The sequence below is a fragment of the Galleria mellonella genome, unplaced genomic scaffold (genome assembly GCF_026898425.1).
Source record: "Galleria mellonella isolate WM207_F2 unplaced genomic scaffold, CSIRO_AGI_GalMel_v1 utg38, whole genome shotgun sequence".
Lineage (NCBI taxonomy): Eukaryota > Metazoa > Arthropoda > Insecta > Lepidoptera > Pyralidae > Galleria > Galleria mellonella.
The window spans coordinates 1,721,217-1,738,368 of NW_026442090.1; the positions used below are offsets into that span (position 1 = coordinate 1,721,217).

Consider the following 17,152-nt stretch of genomic DNA (forward strand, 5'->3'; position numbering starts at 1 on the left):
GACTTTTGAACATGTGTCAAAGACTATTCATGTACCTCATAGACAAGATTTTATACTATTATCAGAGATGAGGTCGCTCCGTGAGGCCTATGAAGATTCAGGAAGCTTCTGTGTTTCTAGTCGGAGCTGGGCTAGCTGTACTAGCCACGACTTATACGCACAACAGCCCAAATTAGAAGCTAAGCGCGAAAAAGAGAGTCCAATTATTATATTACATTATATTATTCATCATCATCATCTTCCTACCCTTATCCCAATTATTATTTGGGGTCGGCGTAATATAGTTTTATCCATATTACAAAAGGATTTAGCTTATATATTATATTATTATTATCAGAAAAATAAAAAAAAAAGTCTTACCTCGAACCAACGTCAGAATACCAAGAGGCATCACTAATATTGCAACCAACAAGTCCGTAATAGCCAATGACATCAAGAAGTAATTGGTGACATTCTGGAGTCTCCTCTCCAAATATATAGCGAGACAGACCAGAACATTTCCAGCGGCCGTACAGACAACCAGCACCAAAGCGACCAAAGCCCACCAATTGTTCACAAAGCTGTCATCGAAATTCCCTGTTATATTATTATAAGTATTATTCGAATCTGTAACATTGTATTCCGAATCATTGGCCGGGATATCCCAAATGTTATACTCTGTATCAACATTTTCGGGAGGATGGAAGTATACTAGTTCATGCATTGTTGGTAAGTCTCGGCTCCAGCAAGTTCATTTTCGTTCTTGACAAATTCATCTTATCTCGTAAATGTGGTATATTGTGGTGGGCAGATCCATTTTTGAGTTCCTAATTCAATTTGGTGCTGTCAGTTGATGCATCTGAAATAAAAAAAAAATATGATTTCACACATACATTCTTTTATACTATTGTTTTATTAATATTAAACTATTCTTTTTAACTAACACCGTATGGTCCCGGCATAGAATGAAGCTTCCCTTCCTTTCTGGTAAGTATCGAAAGAGGTGTCAAAGGAAACGTGTATTATTAAAATACAATAGTGTATTATTTATATTCACATAATATACCTCTTATGGGGTAAGCACAAAATTAAAATTATCATTGAAAACATTCGATTATCTTAGATTGTCTTTGTACAAAGGTCATCTGCTTTAGTACTTTACTCTGACCCACTTGTATTTTACAGTATAATCGTAAATTACAGGGTATAGATGCATAACATCCACGTTCTCAGGAATAACAGGCCATGAAGGGAGAGATATAAAAGTATACTCTGAGATATCCGTAATGCTGTTTATTTTTATAGAGGACTGTTGTCACTTTCCATCGCAATTATTAACTTATTTTTCATCACAAGTTACATGGAAAAATGCCGTATAGAGTCAATGCAAAAGTGTGTGTTTTATTTCTGTTTATGAAACTGTGTAATTAATTCACCAAAGAATAACTTCAGGTGCTGATATCCAATATTCGTCGACATACGTGTCTTAATATATATATTTTTTTATATACAACTTAGAATAATGGTAAATAAGCTGACAGCCCACCTGATGGAAAGTGGTAACCGTCGGCTATAGACATGAGCAGTATCATGGACATAACAGAGTATACTGTTTCGCTCATGATACCCCCATGCATTGTCATTCCTGAGGACTCAGATGTCATTCCTCTGTACCCTGTAAATTCACGCCATATCCCATCCAATTATAAATATCGTGACGATAAAATCTGATAGCCCGGTATGCACAGTAACTTATAAAGCATCTAACAGAGCAGATGAAAGCAAATGAATTAGCTGGTATTATTGAATGTCTCCGGACCATTTATTAAAGGCACAAACTTCACGGATCACCTTGTGAATTTTTAAAGGCCCCGAACTCCGCGCCGTCTTTAATTCATAACTTTTAAACTGTAATTGGCTGAGAGACGGATATTTCTAGATAGCTACCTACTAAAATAGAAATCGCAAACTTACAAATTTGATTCGTTCTAAAATTATTTTATTAGCTTTCATAGCCAAAGTTTAGATCGTTGAGTGTAAATTTGTAGACTTTATATTAAGAGTAATCCTATTAAAATTGTAAACGTGAAAGTTTGTAAAAATGTTTGTTAGTTTGTTACACAATAACAATTGAACGGCGGAATAAAATGAGATTTGGTAGCCTTTATCTTAATACAATTATAAATATAATATACTTTAAAAATAGAATATGAATAAAAAAAAATTAAAATAATATTTATTTCCAGCCAGAGGTATTCGTATTCAAATTGGTAAACAGTACATTTATGGGTAAATACCTACTAGAATGTTTATGGTTTTAGCGTAGATATTATACACTTTGTTTCATTTAAAATATAGTTTACTAATATTGAAAATACTAAGAAATATAGAAAATCTAACTCAGGATTTCCACATCAATCTTTTATTAAAAAACTCACTGGCTGTTATATTACAGTATGAAGATTATGAACTTCCCATATTTTTACGAATTATTGACGTTATAAAAAAAATCAACAACCATATTCTTGGTCCCATCAAAAAATCCATAATTTATCGTCCTTTTATCGAAAAAAGTTTTTAATAATCATAAAGGTCGTATTTACGACATCCGCCATTTTTCATGAAAGTACCTTTGACAAATAAAAAGACAATTCGGGGTTTAATATAAGCTTGTGAGTAATTTGTAAGTATGAGTGACTTATTCAGCTTTATGTAAATAGATAGATACTTTTTATTGTTTCCTCCATAAGATTACAATGGTAAACTTATTATAAATTTATTACAAACAATTACAAGAAAAAAACTACACTAAGAAAACAATGGGCGGCTTTATCGCTAAGGGCGATCTCTTCCAGGCAACCTTGGGATGGAGAAGAATAATTATTAATTATGTAGAATAGTATATTTTAAAAACACATACAACTATGTACATATCATATACATAAATAACTTGCTGATATTATAAATGTGAAAGTAAGTTTAATTGTTGTTTGTCTCTCGACGCTTCAATGGTAGTGATGCGTGATGATAGCATATTGGTCCATTCTTATTCTCATCTCTTCTAATTTTTTTTTTAATCGATTCCAAAAAGAAGAAGGTTCTCATCTCAATTCGGTTGTATTTTTTATGTTTATTATCTCATAACATTGTCAATTATAAACCGATTTGGAAAAATCTTTTTTTATCTGAAAGCATATACTTTCAGATTCGTACCTTATAAAAATTAACAAAATCAATGTAGCAGTTTATTTTTTAAAACAAAATAACTGATTATGCCACAATTGAAGTCGATTTGCTTTTTTGTGGATCACAGTCTTAATTTATTATTACATAAATTACTTTTTATTTCTATTAATCTGTGGACAAAGTCGCATGTAAAAACTAGTAATTTTTTAAATACAAAAATTGGTAAACATTTTTAGATATTTGGATATTTGTCAGTAAATCACAAAAAGGGCTGAATATTGTGTTAGTTATACATAGAAATAATATCACATCGATTTGTTTTATTAAAGAAAATGTAAAAGTAATATATTTTTTTTTATTATACCTGGCAATGTATTATTCAAAAATAGAAATAAAAAAATTGTATAAAAATCAATTGAACTTGTTCTTTATTTAAATTTAAAATCGTAGAATTTTAAAGGTTCCATAAATTGCCTGTTTGAATTTTACACTTATACAGTGTGTTTAAATTTAATAGGCACGATATTAAACTTTTTAAAGAGATTCCCCGATCCACGATCATTCTTTTTTTACGTAGCTGTTTTAGGTAAAAAATGGTCGAGGATATAGCACCCATTAATTATATAAAACCACCTTACCATGGATTTTCGCAGAATGGATAGCCACAGATTTGAATCTGTGGTAAAAAACAGACGAATCTGTTTGTAACTTTGTGCATTGCATTAAATAGACTTTCAATTTGTTTTAATCGAAAATTTTAGTCAAATTATGTTCTTGATACAATAAGAAAATACACATTACAATATTGTACTTATACAATTGTATTGTTGTTTTTGTGAATTGCTTGCTTATTTCCTATATTGAATAATGCGAATAAAGTATCCTCATTCATTCATTCATTGAAATTAATTTGAAAGATTTTCACAAATGTTAAAGTCTGTAAAAATGCTTGATAATATTTTGGCCGAACGGATTGGAATCAAATTTTGTTACACGAATAATACGTGGACAAAGCTACAATGTAGGAATTAATTATTTTACAAGCTTAAAACTTGGAGGATTAGGTACCTCTGTCCCAGCCATGTTTCTACTACCACGCAGCTGTTCTTGCATTGCTGTTTCGATTTAAAAAACAAGAGATGAGATTATACGGAGTATAGAGTTATTTTCGGCATGATATCTTAGTGCTTAGGAACGTTTTCATGAAGAGCGTCACAGTATACTCTGTGACGTCCATGGCCCTGTTCATGTTGTTCTATAGGTGATAGTTACTGCTTCCCATCAGATGTGTTATTAGATTATTTGACATTCCAAGATACATTAAAAAATAAACAGCATTATAATTACAAATGCTGACTTAATTTTAGTCCTAAATTCTTACTAATATTGTAAACGTGATAGTGAGTTTCTTTGTATGTTTGTTATCTTATAGCGCTTTATACAACACCTTAACAGTTTATTCAATCATTATTAAATTTGGTACACACATACTATATGAGATGGAAAGGGACATAGGCTACTTTTTGTCTCGTTCAGTAAACACATCCTGGTCACGCGGAAACACAAATTCTAATTTCAAAATAGAAACCGCTTCAAACAAAGACGTTCTAAATTCAAAATATTTAATAATACAAAAAAAGATATTAAAATACATGCTGTATTGTATAAAAGAGTATGTTCTATTCAAATTCAAATGTATGATGTGTTCCATGCAGGATGTTTATTAAGCCATTTATAATTTAGGTGTGCAGCAAAACAGGCCGGCTTGTATATCACCCAGTAAACTCGTTTGTGGCTAGCCAACAGACCCTTGGCTTATTAAATATGTATTCAATTCTATAAAGCAAATGGGTCACAGTGGAAGATTAGAATTTATCGCGTGTCCTACACAGAATAGTAACGCTGCAAAATATTTCTAATCTTAATAATGTGGGTTGACGCTACGCCAATGTTGGTTTGACTAATTGAAATTTATTACCTTTTTTTTCAGGTATCAAAATTATTCCAATACGGTTCTGTATCGAAATAGGATAAAGTACATTTACCTTTTCATCTGTTGTAATCATTAGTTTATCAATCACAACGTTAATATCATCAACTGCTAATGATATCATCACTATTATATATGTATGTATATGTATGTATGTGTGTATATTTGTATATATATCGTGTATATTTGTATATATATATATATATATATATATATATATTCGTCGTCGTCGTTCGTAATGTCACGCATGGGCACCACAGAATATCAGCGCTGTAGCTTGCTGCAGCACATGCTGACTTGTGACCATGTTGGCAATAACAAATGTAAAGTTTTTTTTTTAAATTGATAATTTATGTAACTTTTTTATTGTTGGCAATAAATGTTTTCTTTCTTTCTTTCTATATAACAGTAACCTCTCTTAACCTTTTCTTTTAATTAGAGATTTTTTTGAGAATCTCGTATACTCTGAGGATAGTACTACGTATTATATTGTGACATAAGTATGCACGATGCCCCGCAATGGCAGATTGCAACCTCATTATCTCCGTCAGCTTGCATATGGGGGGTTGAGGTAGCAGCTGTAACCAAGCCTTAACCCTTTTTAAATGAGGAACATTTTTTACCCATCCCGTATACGTGTTTGTTACGGCCGTTTTGCAATATAGATAGTCTGTGGTTAGAAGAAAAGAAATAAGTATTTATTTAGTATTTAATTTTACACATAATTAAAAAAATATTTAACTATAAACAAAAAGAAAAAGAAAGGTACTAAAATGGCATCAAGCAGCTATACGCCATATTCAATTCATCGTATTTAATTTTACACATAATTAAAAAAATATTTAACTATAAACAAAAAGAAAAAGAAAGGTACTAAAATGGCATCAAGCAGCTATACGCCATATTCCTTTGAATATAACGCTCTATTTTCAGTGGCTCCATTTTGTTGAAGAGAGAACACTATTTAAAATTAAAAAAGAATACTGGACTGAGTTTGTAATACAAACTGAGTTAGTTTACCAGAGGGAGACTTTGTACAAAAGTCGATTGCTTGGGTACCTCTGTCCCATTCGTGTTTCTACCGTGAAGTAGTTGTGTTTGCATGGCTGTATTTCGGTTTGAAGGGTGGGATATGGCGTGAATTTACAAGGTACAGAGGAATAACATCTGAGTCCTCAGGAATGGCAACACATGGGGCGTATCATGGGCGAAACAGTAGGTATACTCTGTTATGTCCATGGTACTGCTCATGTCTATAGGCGATGGTTACCACTTTCCATCAGGTGGGCCGTCAGCTTATTTACCATTCTAAGTTGTATAAAAAAAATAGTTACTGTGAACCATATATTAAAAATTCTAATACTGCTTACCTTAACTTTTTTTTTATTTAAGGAGTCGGCTACAGAAGTCACAAGGTATAGCTATACCTTCTGACTTCTGTAATTAGTTTTTCTTCTAAAAAGCATAGTCTATAATCCCATGGAGCGTACATTGAAGTTGATGCAAAAATATTACCACTCTTAACCATGAAATAAATAATACCAAAAAACCCCAAACGACTATAAACCCTAACTGCGTAGTCAGAGTTTGTCGACTAATCACTATGGTAAACGTACCGCTTGGTATACCCATTTTTCACCAAACATATTAGAATCCAACTGAGAAAAAAATAACTTAAAAAGTAACTACTTCGTGACTTAGAAGTTCATTTTTATGACCCAACCTAAAGGTGCTGTTATACTGAACGAGCGTATGTTGATGGAATATGCTGAGAGCATTCGTTCGTTGCTCTATAGCATTTGCGAATATTGTAGAACATTCTAAAACGCTCGCTTGTATTACAAAAACATATAACATTTTTCGAGCGTGTTTTTTCGAAAAAAATATTATTTTATATTATAATTATATCGGCAGTTAATCGTCCTATAAATCCTAACCTCACTTTAGCGTTATCATTTTATTACCATCCATAATACATGCACCGAACGAAAAAAGGGCATGCCCTTTCTTCGGTATGGCTCCACCTTTACACATTGTCGGAACATGACAGCTGGCACACCAAAAAGTTTGTAACGCTAACCGTCACGTTTTGGGAAATTGTTATTACACGCCATATATCTGGAGGGTTTATAGTGAGCACGTGAATTGCGATGCTGTTGGAGTCGATTCTAAATGTCATTTTATAAATTTATGTTTAAAATTCGCTAATTTATTATGCTACGGTACTGTTAAATATCATTCTCGAACTGTAAAAAAATTATATAATTTTAAAAATAGATTTAAACATTTTGACTAGTAAAATTTGAATAGACAATTTTAGAACTTTAAATCAAATTAAATATTATCTTTTTTATGTATCATATTAGGTACATATGTCTTTAAAAATCAGAAATGATCGAATAGATCCGAATTCGATATGAGTTCTTATTCATGACTGCGTGACCAGCAAGCTGTTCAAGTGAGTCAAGCCGATAATAAATAAATACAATACAGTATATATAGTAACATAATTCATAATACAATTATATATCTTTTTTTATATTACTTAAAATGGCAAACAAGCTGACGGCCCACCTGATGGAAAATGATAACCGTCGCCTATAAATATGAGCGGACATCATGGACATAACAGAGTATACTGTTTCGTCCATGATACCCCCATGTGTTGCCATTCCTGAGGACTCAGGTGTTATTCCTCTGTACCATGTAAACTCATTGCCCTTTAAATCGAAACACAGCCATGCAAACACAACTGCTTCACGGTAGAAAAACGAATGGGACAGATGTGCCCAAGTAAACGATTTTTGTATAAAGTCTTCATCTGGTATGTGTAGTATATGTAGTATATATAATATAGTAGTACCACAGATAATATAATACTATGTAGTACTTACGGTAGTTATAATTCGATAACATTAAATATGCTAATGGCTGTAATTTTTAAAGGGTATTCAGAGGTCTTTATCGATCATTTATTTTAACCATATCATTTTTATCAACATAACACATCCACATTTTACCGAGCATTATGAATCCAACGGGGAAATACGAAACGTAAATAAAATATCGTTACTAAAAATATCTAAGAAGATAAGCAAATAAGCGGTTTGGGTTTTCCTTAAATTCGTTCTAATGGAAGGAAATTAGGTGTCCCGAGTTTGAATCAGAGGAAATTAATATTAGGTATTTTGGATTTAAACCGCGAGCCGCGAGGTAATATAGTGGAATAAGATAAAGAACTGAAGGGCGAATCGATTTTTTACGACAAATTTAATTGCATTTTCAACTAGCTCTATCTCGCAACTTTGCTGACGTGAATCAGTATGTAATGTTTACAATACGTTTAAATAAGGATATATCCTATGTGTGGTCAATGATGGCGGAAAAAAAGGTCATCACCCATTTCGATATTGCTCATATCGGTTGGATATCTTAAAATAAATATTTTAAAATTCTATTAACCAATATTATGTTTTTGATAACAGATTTATAACTTTCATGCTTTATATATATATATATATATATATATATATATATATATATATATATATATATATATATATATATATATATATATATATATATATATATATATATATATATATATATAATATTCATCCAAAAACTTATAATAATATCTTTACTAATTCTCAATTAAAGTGAAAGTGAGTTTATTTTGTTTTTTACCTCTTCATCTTTACTTCTTTTAGGCAATCGCTATGAAATTTGGTTATATGGGATGGTGAAGGACATAGGCTACTTCTTATCCTGGTCAAAGACCATATCCCTGTTATATCCCTTTTATACTAGTCACGTGGATGAAGTCACGGGCAAAAGTTAGTATTGAAGTAAGTAAACAAATGTTGTAAATTGCTCGTAGACGTGAGACAAAACCTCATGCATCATTGAAAAGAAAGTGTGACTTCTAAACTCATGGGGTTTGAAGGCATCACCTTCTCAGGTATCAAATGTCACATTCAATGATAACCGATCACTTTATTCCCTCTGTGATCAACGTGTTATTTCGTAAGATATTTATATATGTATATATGCATATATATGTATATGTATGTTTATAGATATAGATTTAGTAGAAAGAATTAGGATATAAGTTTAAAATTATTTAAAAGTATAGTATAGTATAATGCTGTATGTACAAGAGCGCAAATCTGCAGACAAACTGCAAAACAAGTTCGTGACACTAAGAATACGTATTGACTATGTAACTGTTTGATTGTTTTATTGTTTTATAGTATGTAACACTTGATACGACACGACGAACTTATGAATATTATAATAGAAGATAAGATAGAAGGAAGAAGGGGAAGAGGGAGACCAAGACATAGTTACATCAGGCAGATCAAGGAAGGAGTTGGTGTCGTGTCGTATCAAGAGGTGATGAGACTCGCTGAAAATCGTAGTGAGTGGCAAGAGCTCCATCGACAAGAGCGCAGCTCTTAAATAGGATACATAGATAGATGTAACTGTTTATTTGAAATAAATAAATATACTATGTGGCTATTGTACTTACATCTATACTGTAATTAACATATATTATAAAGAAGAAAGATTTAATTGTTTGTTTATAGTACATAAACTCATAAACTACTCAACCCATTTTAAAAATTCTTTCACTCATATAAAGCTACATTATCACCGAGTAACATAGATTACACATTAGTTTCGAAAATTTTACCTACCCGTGCGAAGCCGGGCGGGGTCGCTAGTTCTCTATTTAATAATAACTGGTTTTGTCATAACTGAAGTCGGTTATATTTTGTGGAATACATTTCGTCATAGCCGTAGAATACTGACGGATCTTTATATGTAATATTTATCAGATCCATCAGTATTCTACGACTATGATGATTTAATTTACAGATGTATCTGAAAAATACCCGCATATTTTTCTAATAAACGTGTGTACACGGGTTTAAGAATACAATATGTTACCATTTTATTTTATTTCGAAGATGTCGTAAGAGCCGATTAGGATCACAAAGTATAAGAAACCAAAGAGAGAGAGAGAGAGAGTGAAAGACAGCTTGATATAAATCGTTATACCAAGCCACTTGGCCAGCGTAGTAATAATCTGCAATAATTTTTATACTTGTACTTTAGAATGATAATCAAACTCGCCGTGGCTCGATGAAAAGTGAACACTTCTTTAAAGTTGATGCTTTCAGCATCTAGTCCGTCTTATACACATTCATGTACTGATGAATAAATAAATAAAAAACAAATAAATTACAGACTAGTATTTTCGTAGCGATAAAAATATATGTCATAAAAGTAAAACCAACGACCCAAAGTCTTAAAAGCCATCAACGACGTTCGTAGATACCGAAGTTTGCCGGAAGTTCCTCCCCGGAGAGTTTGCGAGCTCTAGTATGCATGGATTTTTCAATATCGGAGATTCGCTGAAGCATCAGGTGAAAATCGATAGCTTATCGCTTAAAGTGATTGTAGCACTATGTTATAACTTTGAGATTTAATAACAATTTATGTATATTATATGTTTTTTTTGATGGGTGAAAATGGTACGGTAACCCCGCCTGTGGATGGGGATACGCTGACGGAGCACCAGTGAAGGGTGATAGATGAAAATGAAAACAGGCCAGTTAGCCCATCATGATGAATTCATCAGGAATTAACCACGATAGTTTCCAGGGAGAACCGCGAGGAGGTCGACCTGGTTGGGTATATTGCTAGCAATGGGATTCTCGGTCTCCATTACTAACAATCCCTTTCCCCCCTATATTATATGTTAAGTCGTTTGGGGAGTAGGTAAGGAGGGTAGGATGACAAAGATTTTTATCCTTAGGTATAATATAATACTCTCCAACCACAATACAGTCTATTGCTATTCAATAATTGTCATTACCATCATCATTATCGTGTCAATCATCTACTGTTCACTATTGAGCATACGCCTCTTTCAAAAAGTAGCTTTTGTCAGTAGTTGCTACGCTTAGCAGGTGGCATTGGCAACCGCAGTTAAATTTTGCTGATGTTCTAATATGGACGCTGCTGCTCATCCATCGACTATTTAGTTTCCTTAGTCATGTCTTATCATCATCATATCATCATAGTCGTTAACTATCCGCTGTTGAACATAGGACTCTCCAATAGGGAGGGGAAGGGGGGGTCAGTAGTTGTACAAGTAATGAATCTATTAATTTTTTTTATGCAACTTTAAATGGCAAACAAGCTGGCGGCCTATTTGATGGAAAGTGGTAACCGTCGCTTACAGACATAAGCCACAGACATAACAGAGTATACTGTCTCGCCCATGATACCTTTCATGCGTTAGCTTTCCTGAGGACGAAGGCGTTATGCCTCTGTTCCTTGTAATTTCATTGTCATTTCCCATCGTTCAAACCAAAACACAGCTATGCACAACACAACTGCTTCACTGGAGAAATACGTATGGGACAGAAGTACCTGAGCAGACGTTTATATTATATCCTTTGTATATAATTATTTCCAAACCATTATAGTATGGCCTTTTTCATTGTTACACAGCCTACAAGAATAATAATGAAAATTGTTTCAGAAAATATCGCGTTCTAAAATAAATCGAATGATAATAATTTCCTCCTTTCTCAAGTCCCTTGTGTAAATGTGAACTCGCTCTGCAAGCGAGGTATTCATTCGGCCATTTTTGGCACTTTGATCTAACATCTATATGGTTGGTATTGCAAGTTGAAGTTGGAATTATAGAAATTTCAATCGGCTCACTAAATAAGTATCGTTCATCGTAAATCCATCTATTTATCTCTAGAAACAAATAACAGTAATTTAATATTGTGTTCCACAAAGTAGTTATTTTGAAAATAAACTACGAACCGATTGTGATAAATTTTTTTTGGGACTAATATGAAATAATATCCTTTAAGGAAAAAAAATTGGGTTACAACTGATAGAGTTATTCTTTTTGAAGTTGGTTGATAATAAAAAATTAAGAAAAAAATTATAAGAGGCGTCTTTATAAGGATATTAGAAGACAAAGTACTAATTTTTAGAATGTTTAACTCATTGTTTGTCTGTCTGTACTCTTGATCCGGTATCACACAAAAAGGACTACACCAAACAGGACGTGGTTATCCCAGTTATATACTTAGAAGTCTAATTTAAAATATGTTGTACATTTCATTTTGACACGATATCTAGAAGTGGCCACACGAAGTAACGGGCAAAAAGCTATCCTAATAAGAACACTGGATACGCTAGATGGCGGTAGGTTCCATAACAAGGTTTGCTAGGTCAGCTAATATAGTATATAAAATATATAGCATTAAGGAATCCGATCAGTACAAACTACCCCGAGGGTTTATAGTCGGCCCGTGGTGATTGGATCGCTGCGTTTGTTTATGGGTTCCGGCCGGTGCAAATAGTTTATCTTGTTTATGTATTTATGGTACTGCTATTTCACTTTATTACAGTTAGTACATTATGTATAATATATAATTTAAACCTTGTATAATAACGTCCTTGATTTTACCTTCAATTCGGTTATTCTTAAAGGTATTTATTACTGGCATACAAATGTTAAATATATTCTATTACATAAAAAAAAAAAAAAAACTAATCGTAAAAAATAATACCAATTAACAGTAATATATTTTCGTTCGCAACTTCGTCCATGTGACTGAAATATGTTCATTGTACTGGATAAAAAATGGCCTATGTCTTCCATCCTATATCACTACATAGTATAAAACAAAGTCGCTGTCGCTGTCTGTCCGTCCCTATGTATGCTTAAATCTTTAAAACTACGCAACGGATTTTGAAGCGTTTTTGTTAATTGATAGAGTAATTTCAGAGGAAGGTTTATATGTATAATATATGCGTAATATTGTAGAGAAACACAAATATTAGTAAGGGTTGTAACGTAACAATTCTTAATATAAAACTAATAAAATGTCCCGATTCATTATCATCATCATCATTAAATCATCATCATCTTTAAACTCTGTGGTGTTTTCTCATATAATTAGTAATAAATGTACATTATGGCAACCCTATTCACGCAGCATGTATAAAAGAGTTGACCTGTTTATAGCAAAGCGTTTGTATGGAGACAGTCTATCTATATATTCTAAATATAGAACGTAGAATCTACAAGTAGATTTGGCTTAGCAACACACCGTTTCGTGTGCCACAAAGAAAAATGGAAGCATCGATTATCACAAGATTAATGTGAGACCCACGCGGGAGTATCAATAGCAAAATGAATTTTCATCAGAATTCGAGATGTAGTCGCCTAACATAGATAGATAGATACTCTTTATTATTTCCTCCAAAAGATTACAATAGTAAACTTATTATAAATATAAATAATTACAAGAAATAATCACAATGAGAAAACAATGGGCGACCTTATCGCTAAGAGCGATCTCTTCCAGGCAACCTTTGGATGGAGAGGAGTAATTATAAACAATTTGGTAGGAGGCACGACGAAACATTTTGTTAGTTCTAGATATGGGAGATGTAATACATATAAAAATATAAAAATTATCATTATTATATATATATATATATATATATATATATATATATATATATATATATATATATATATATATATATATATATATATATATATATATATATATATATATATATATATATATATATATATATATATATATATATATATATATATATATATATATATATGTCCATTAATCGTATGCGCCTGGCAATAGGTACAAACTATACTGGACTGATGTTCGTTCACACACATAAAAAATAAAAGAAAACAATACAAAAACAAGTATAAAAACAATGAATAAATGAAAAAAAAAAAATATAACAGAACAAGAATCCAATGTACCAAATTAGTGACAAGAAAAAAAAAAAAAAAAATCCTTAATAGTGATATACAATTTTCGATGCACTACATTCGATGACGAGAGCCAGCTCCACGATCCGAGGGTTGCTTCCGCATAAGTAAAATCCTTTTCTTCATTAAGTTTTTAAAATGTAATGGTGTATATATATATATATATATATATATATATATATATATATATATATACATACACACACACATATAGATATACATACACACATACATACATATATATATACATTCCTCCTTTTTGAAGTCGCGTAAATATATACTTCGTATAATTTTATATTATTATTGATTCCGTGGATAATATAGATAGTGTATCAAATATAGCGGAAATTTGTAACGATGTATGGATGGATTTTGACGATGATTGACTATTTTATGAAAAACTACTAAACGGATTCGAGGGAAATTTTTATTATTAATAAAAAAATATATTATTGCACTTGTAAATAACATAAATAAGACATTTATAAACATCGTGAGCGCGAGCGGATTTATCTCTAAAAGAGAACTTTTTCAACCGATCCAAAGCAGTTAGAAAACAAGTACTTAACAGGAAGGTAAAGCGCACAACTGTTGCACGAACGACATCGGTAAATGACGTATGGTCCCGGCATAGAACAGGGCATCCTTTCCTTTCCGGTGGGTGTTGTAAGAGGTGACTAAGAGAAGGCGAGAGATAGGCAGCAGCGCCAATCTTAAAACGTCTTTAAAACTTAACTGCGGTTGCCAATCCACCTGCCAAGCATTGTACAAAAGTCGATTGCTTGGGTATCTCTGTCCCATTCGTGTTTCAACCGTGAAGAGTTGTGTTTGCATGGCTGTGTTTTGGTTTGAAGGGTGGGATATGGGGTGAATTTACTGGGTACAGAGAAATAACATCTGAGTCCTCAGGAATGGCAACGCATGGGGGGAATCATGGGCGAAACAGTATACTCTGTTATGTCCATGGTACTGCTCATGTCTATAGGCGACGGTTACCACTTTCCATTAGGTGGGCCGTCAGCTTGTTTATCATTCTATGTTGTATAAAAAAAAAGAGGGGGGGGGGGGGTATATATGGATGATTTAATGAATTGGTATAGATACATAAATAAAATACCTAGCCTGCAATAAATGTTAAAATTGGTATAAAAATGCTGTCAAAGTGGCAAACTACTGATAAAACCAGTGAGAGTTGATACGTGACGATGAAAGCAGGTCAGTTAGTTTATCGTGATGAGTTCATCAAAAATTAACCACAATTGTTTACAGGGGGAACTATGTGGAGGAAGATCTTCTTGTACATTAATCCTCCAAGAAAAAAAAGAAAAATAAAGAACAAAATATTTTTACTGTCCATAAAATAAAAGAAAATATATATATATATATATATATATATATATATATATATATGTATATGTGTGTATATATATATATATATATATATATATATATATATATATATGTATATATATGACATGTATTAAAATAATATAACATCAAACGAAACACGAGTTTCAGATTTCTATAAGCAATGTTTTTCTTCGTAACCAATGAAAACGTTTTCATTTTTCGTTGTCGTAAATTATGTACAACATTTTTAAAATAAAATAAATTCTTGGAATGTATTAATTTGGAATGAAATTCCAATAATATTCCTCGTCAATTTTATTTTTAATGATGTTAAATATAGTGAGTATTAATTTATTTTTTAACAATAAAAACACTGCTTTAAAACGTAACGTAAAATCAATATTATACTTATATATATATATTTTATCATAATACGATTATCTTTACGGGATAAGCAGACAAAACCAAGTTCAAAATGCATTTAACTCTTGTTTTATATATATATATATATATATATATATATATATATATATATATATATATATATATATAGATATCTCATGATACATATACATATACATATATATGGATTTATATATATATATAAATATGTCAGTTTATTTTCTCCCTTCTTCAATTTACATATATATGTGTGTGTGTGTTTTTTATGAAATAAAACTAAAATATTATTCTACGTACCCTTTTTTATTTTATTACTATTTTTATCGCACCAACGTTTTCTTTTATTTTATTGTATACTGCATTACTAACTCGTAAATTCTTCGCAATACTTGCATTTTGATAGCACTTGCTCTATTTTTTTTTAATATATAGCCTTTTTTTATTGTATTAAAAACTAGCTGTATTCCGCGACTTTTTCCGCATAAACATTTACACATATACAAACTCCCTTCTTACAAACAAAAGAGTCTTTCTATTACCTTTTTCAAGAAAAAGTTGGAATAACATTTTGTCAGTCTGTTTCGCCCATGATATCCCCATGCGTTGCCATTCCTGAGAACTCAGGTGTTATTCCTCTGTATCCAGTAAATTCACGCCATATCTCACCCTTCAAACCGAAACACAGCCATGCAAACACAACTGCTTCACGGTTAAAACACGACAGAGGTACCTAAGCAATCGACTTTTGTACAAAGTCTCCCTCTTTTCATATAACCCTTCTCTAATGGCATAAACGTCTACCTACAACTGAGGCATCAATGGGTTTTTATGTTAATGATGTAACACTTCGTGTAATGAACTGACTCATTGTACTTTTATTATCAAATTAAAATGCGAATTTTGTTCCTACGAGCAAATTTTATTACACAATCTCTACGGCCCTCACAATTTCCATTATAAATTGCATTCGCTTTATAAGAATCGAGAATAAGACCTCCATTACGGAGCAGGTGCTCGAAAGCTAAAACAATCGCTTCATCAAAGCAGAAGAAATGATAAATAATAAGCCATTTTTCATGCACAATTGTAAGTGAATGTACCTCATTCATTATCACGGACTGAATAAAAGCATATCCACAAATACAATACAGCTGTTTTTTTATGATTGTCACAAACAAAATTTGCCTCGTCTTTGTATTTTAGTGGAAAATAATTTGCTTTTTAGTAGTTTTAATTAACTTGGCATTCTTATGAAATTTTATATACTCTTTTTTTGTGTAGAAATTTAAGCTTTATTTAGTTTTAGTCTTGCTTGTTTGTAAATTGTCATTGTATTGGTTAAGCTCGCCTTTGTATGAGTACATTTATTTTCTACTGTCATATGTTTATATATTTTA

General features: G+C 31.8%; 2 protein-coding genes across 5 annotated transcripts in view; one reads left to right on the forward strand and one right to left on the reverse strand.

Annotated features, from left to right (window-relative positions):
* The window catches only part of LOC113522598 (uncharacterized), a 407,257-nt gene that overhangs the window by 295,727 nt on the left and 94,378 nt on the right, over positions 1 to 17,152 (forward strand). The gene's annotated exons all lie outside the window — the stretch shown is intronic.
* The window catches only part of LOC113523057 (5-hydroxytryptamine receptor 2C), a 120,501-nt gene that overhangs the window by 68,869 nt on the left and 34,480 nt on the right, over positions 1 to 17,152 (reverse strand). For all 4 annotated transcript variants that reach the window (XM_026908923.3, XM_031914150.2, XM_031914151.2 and 1 more), the window contains exon 2: positions 361 to 838. In XM_026908923.3, the coding sequence (XP_026764724.2) occupies positions 361 to 703 (343 nt within the window). In that variant the 5' untranslated portion in view covers positions 704 to 838. The remainder of the gene's footprint in view (positions 1 to 360; positions 839 to 17,152) is intronic.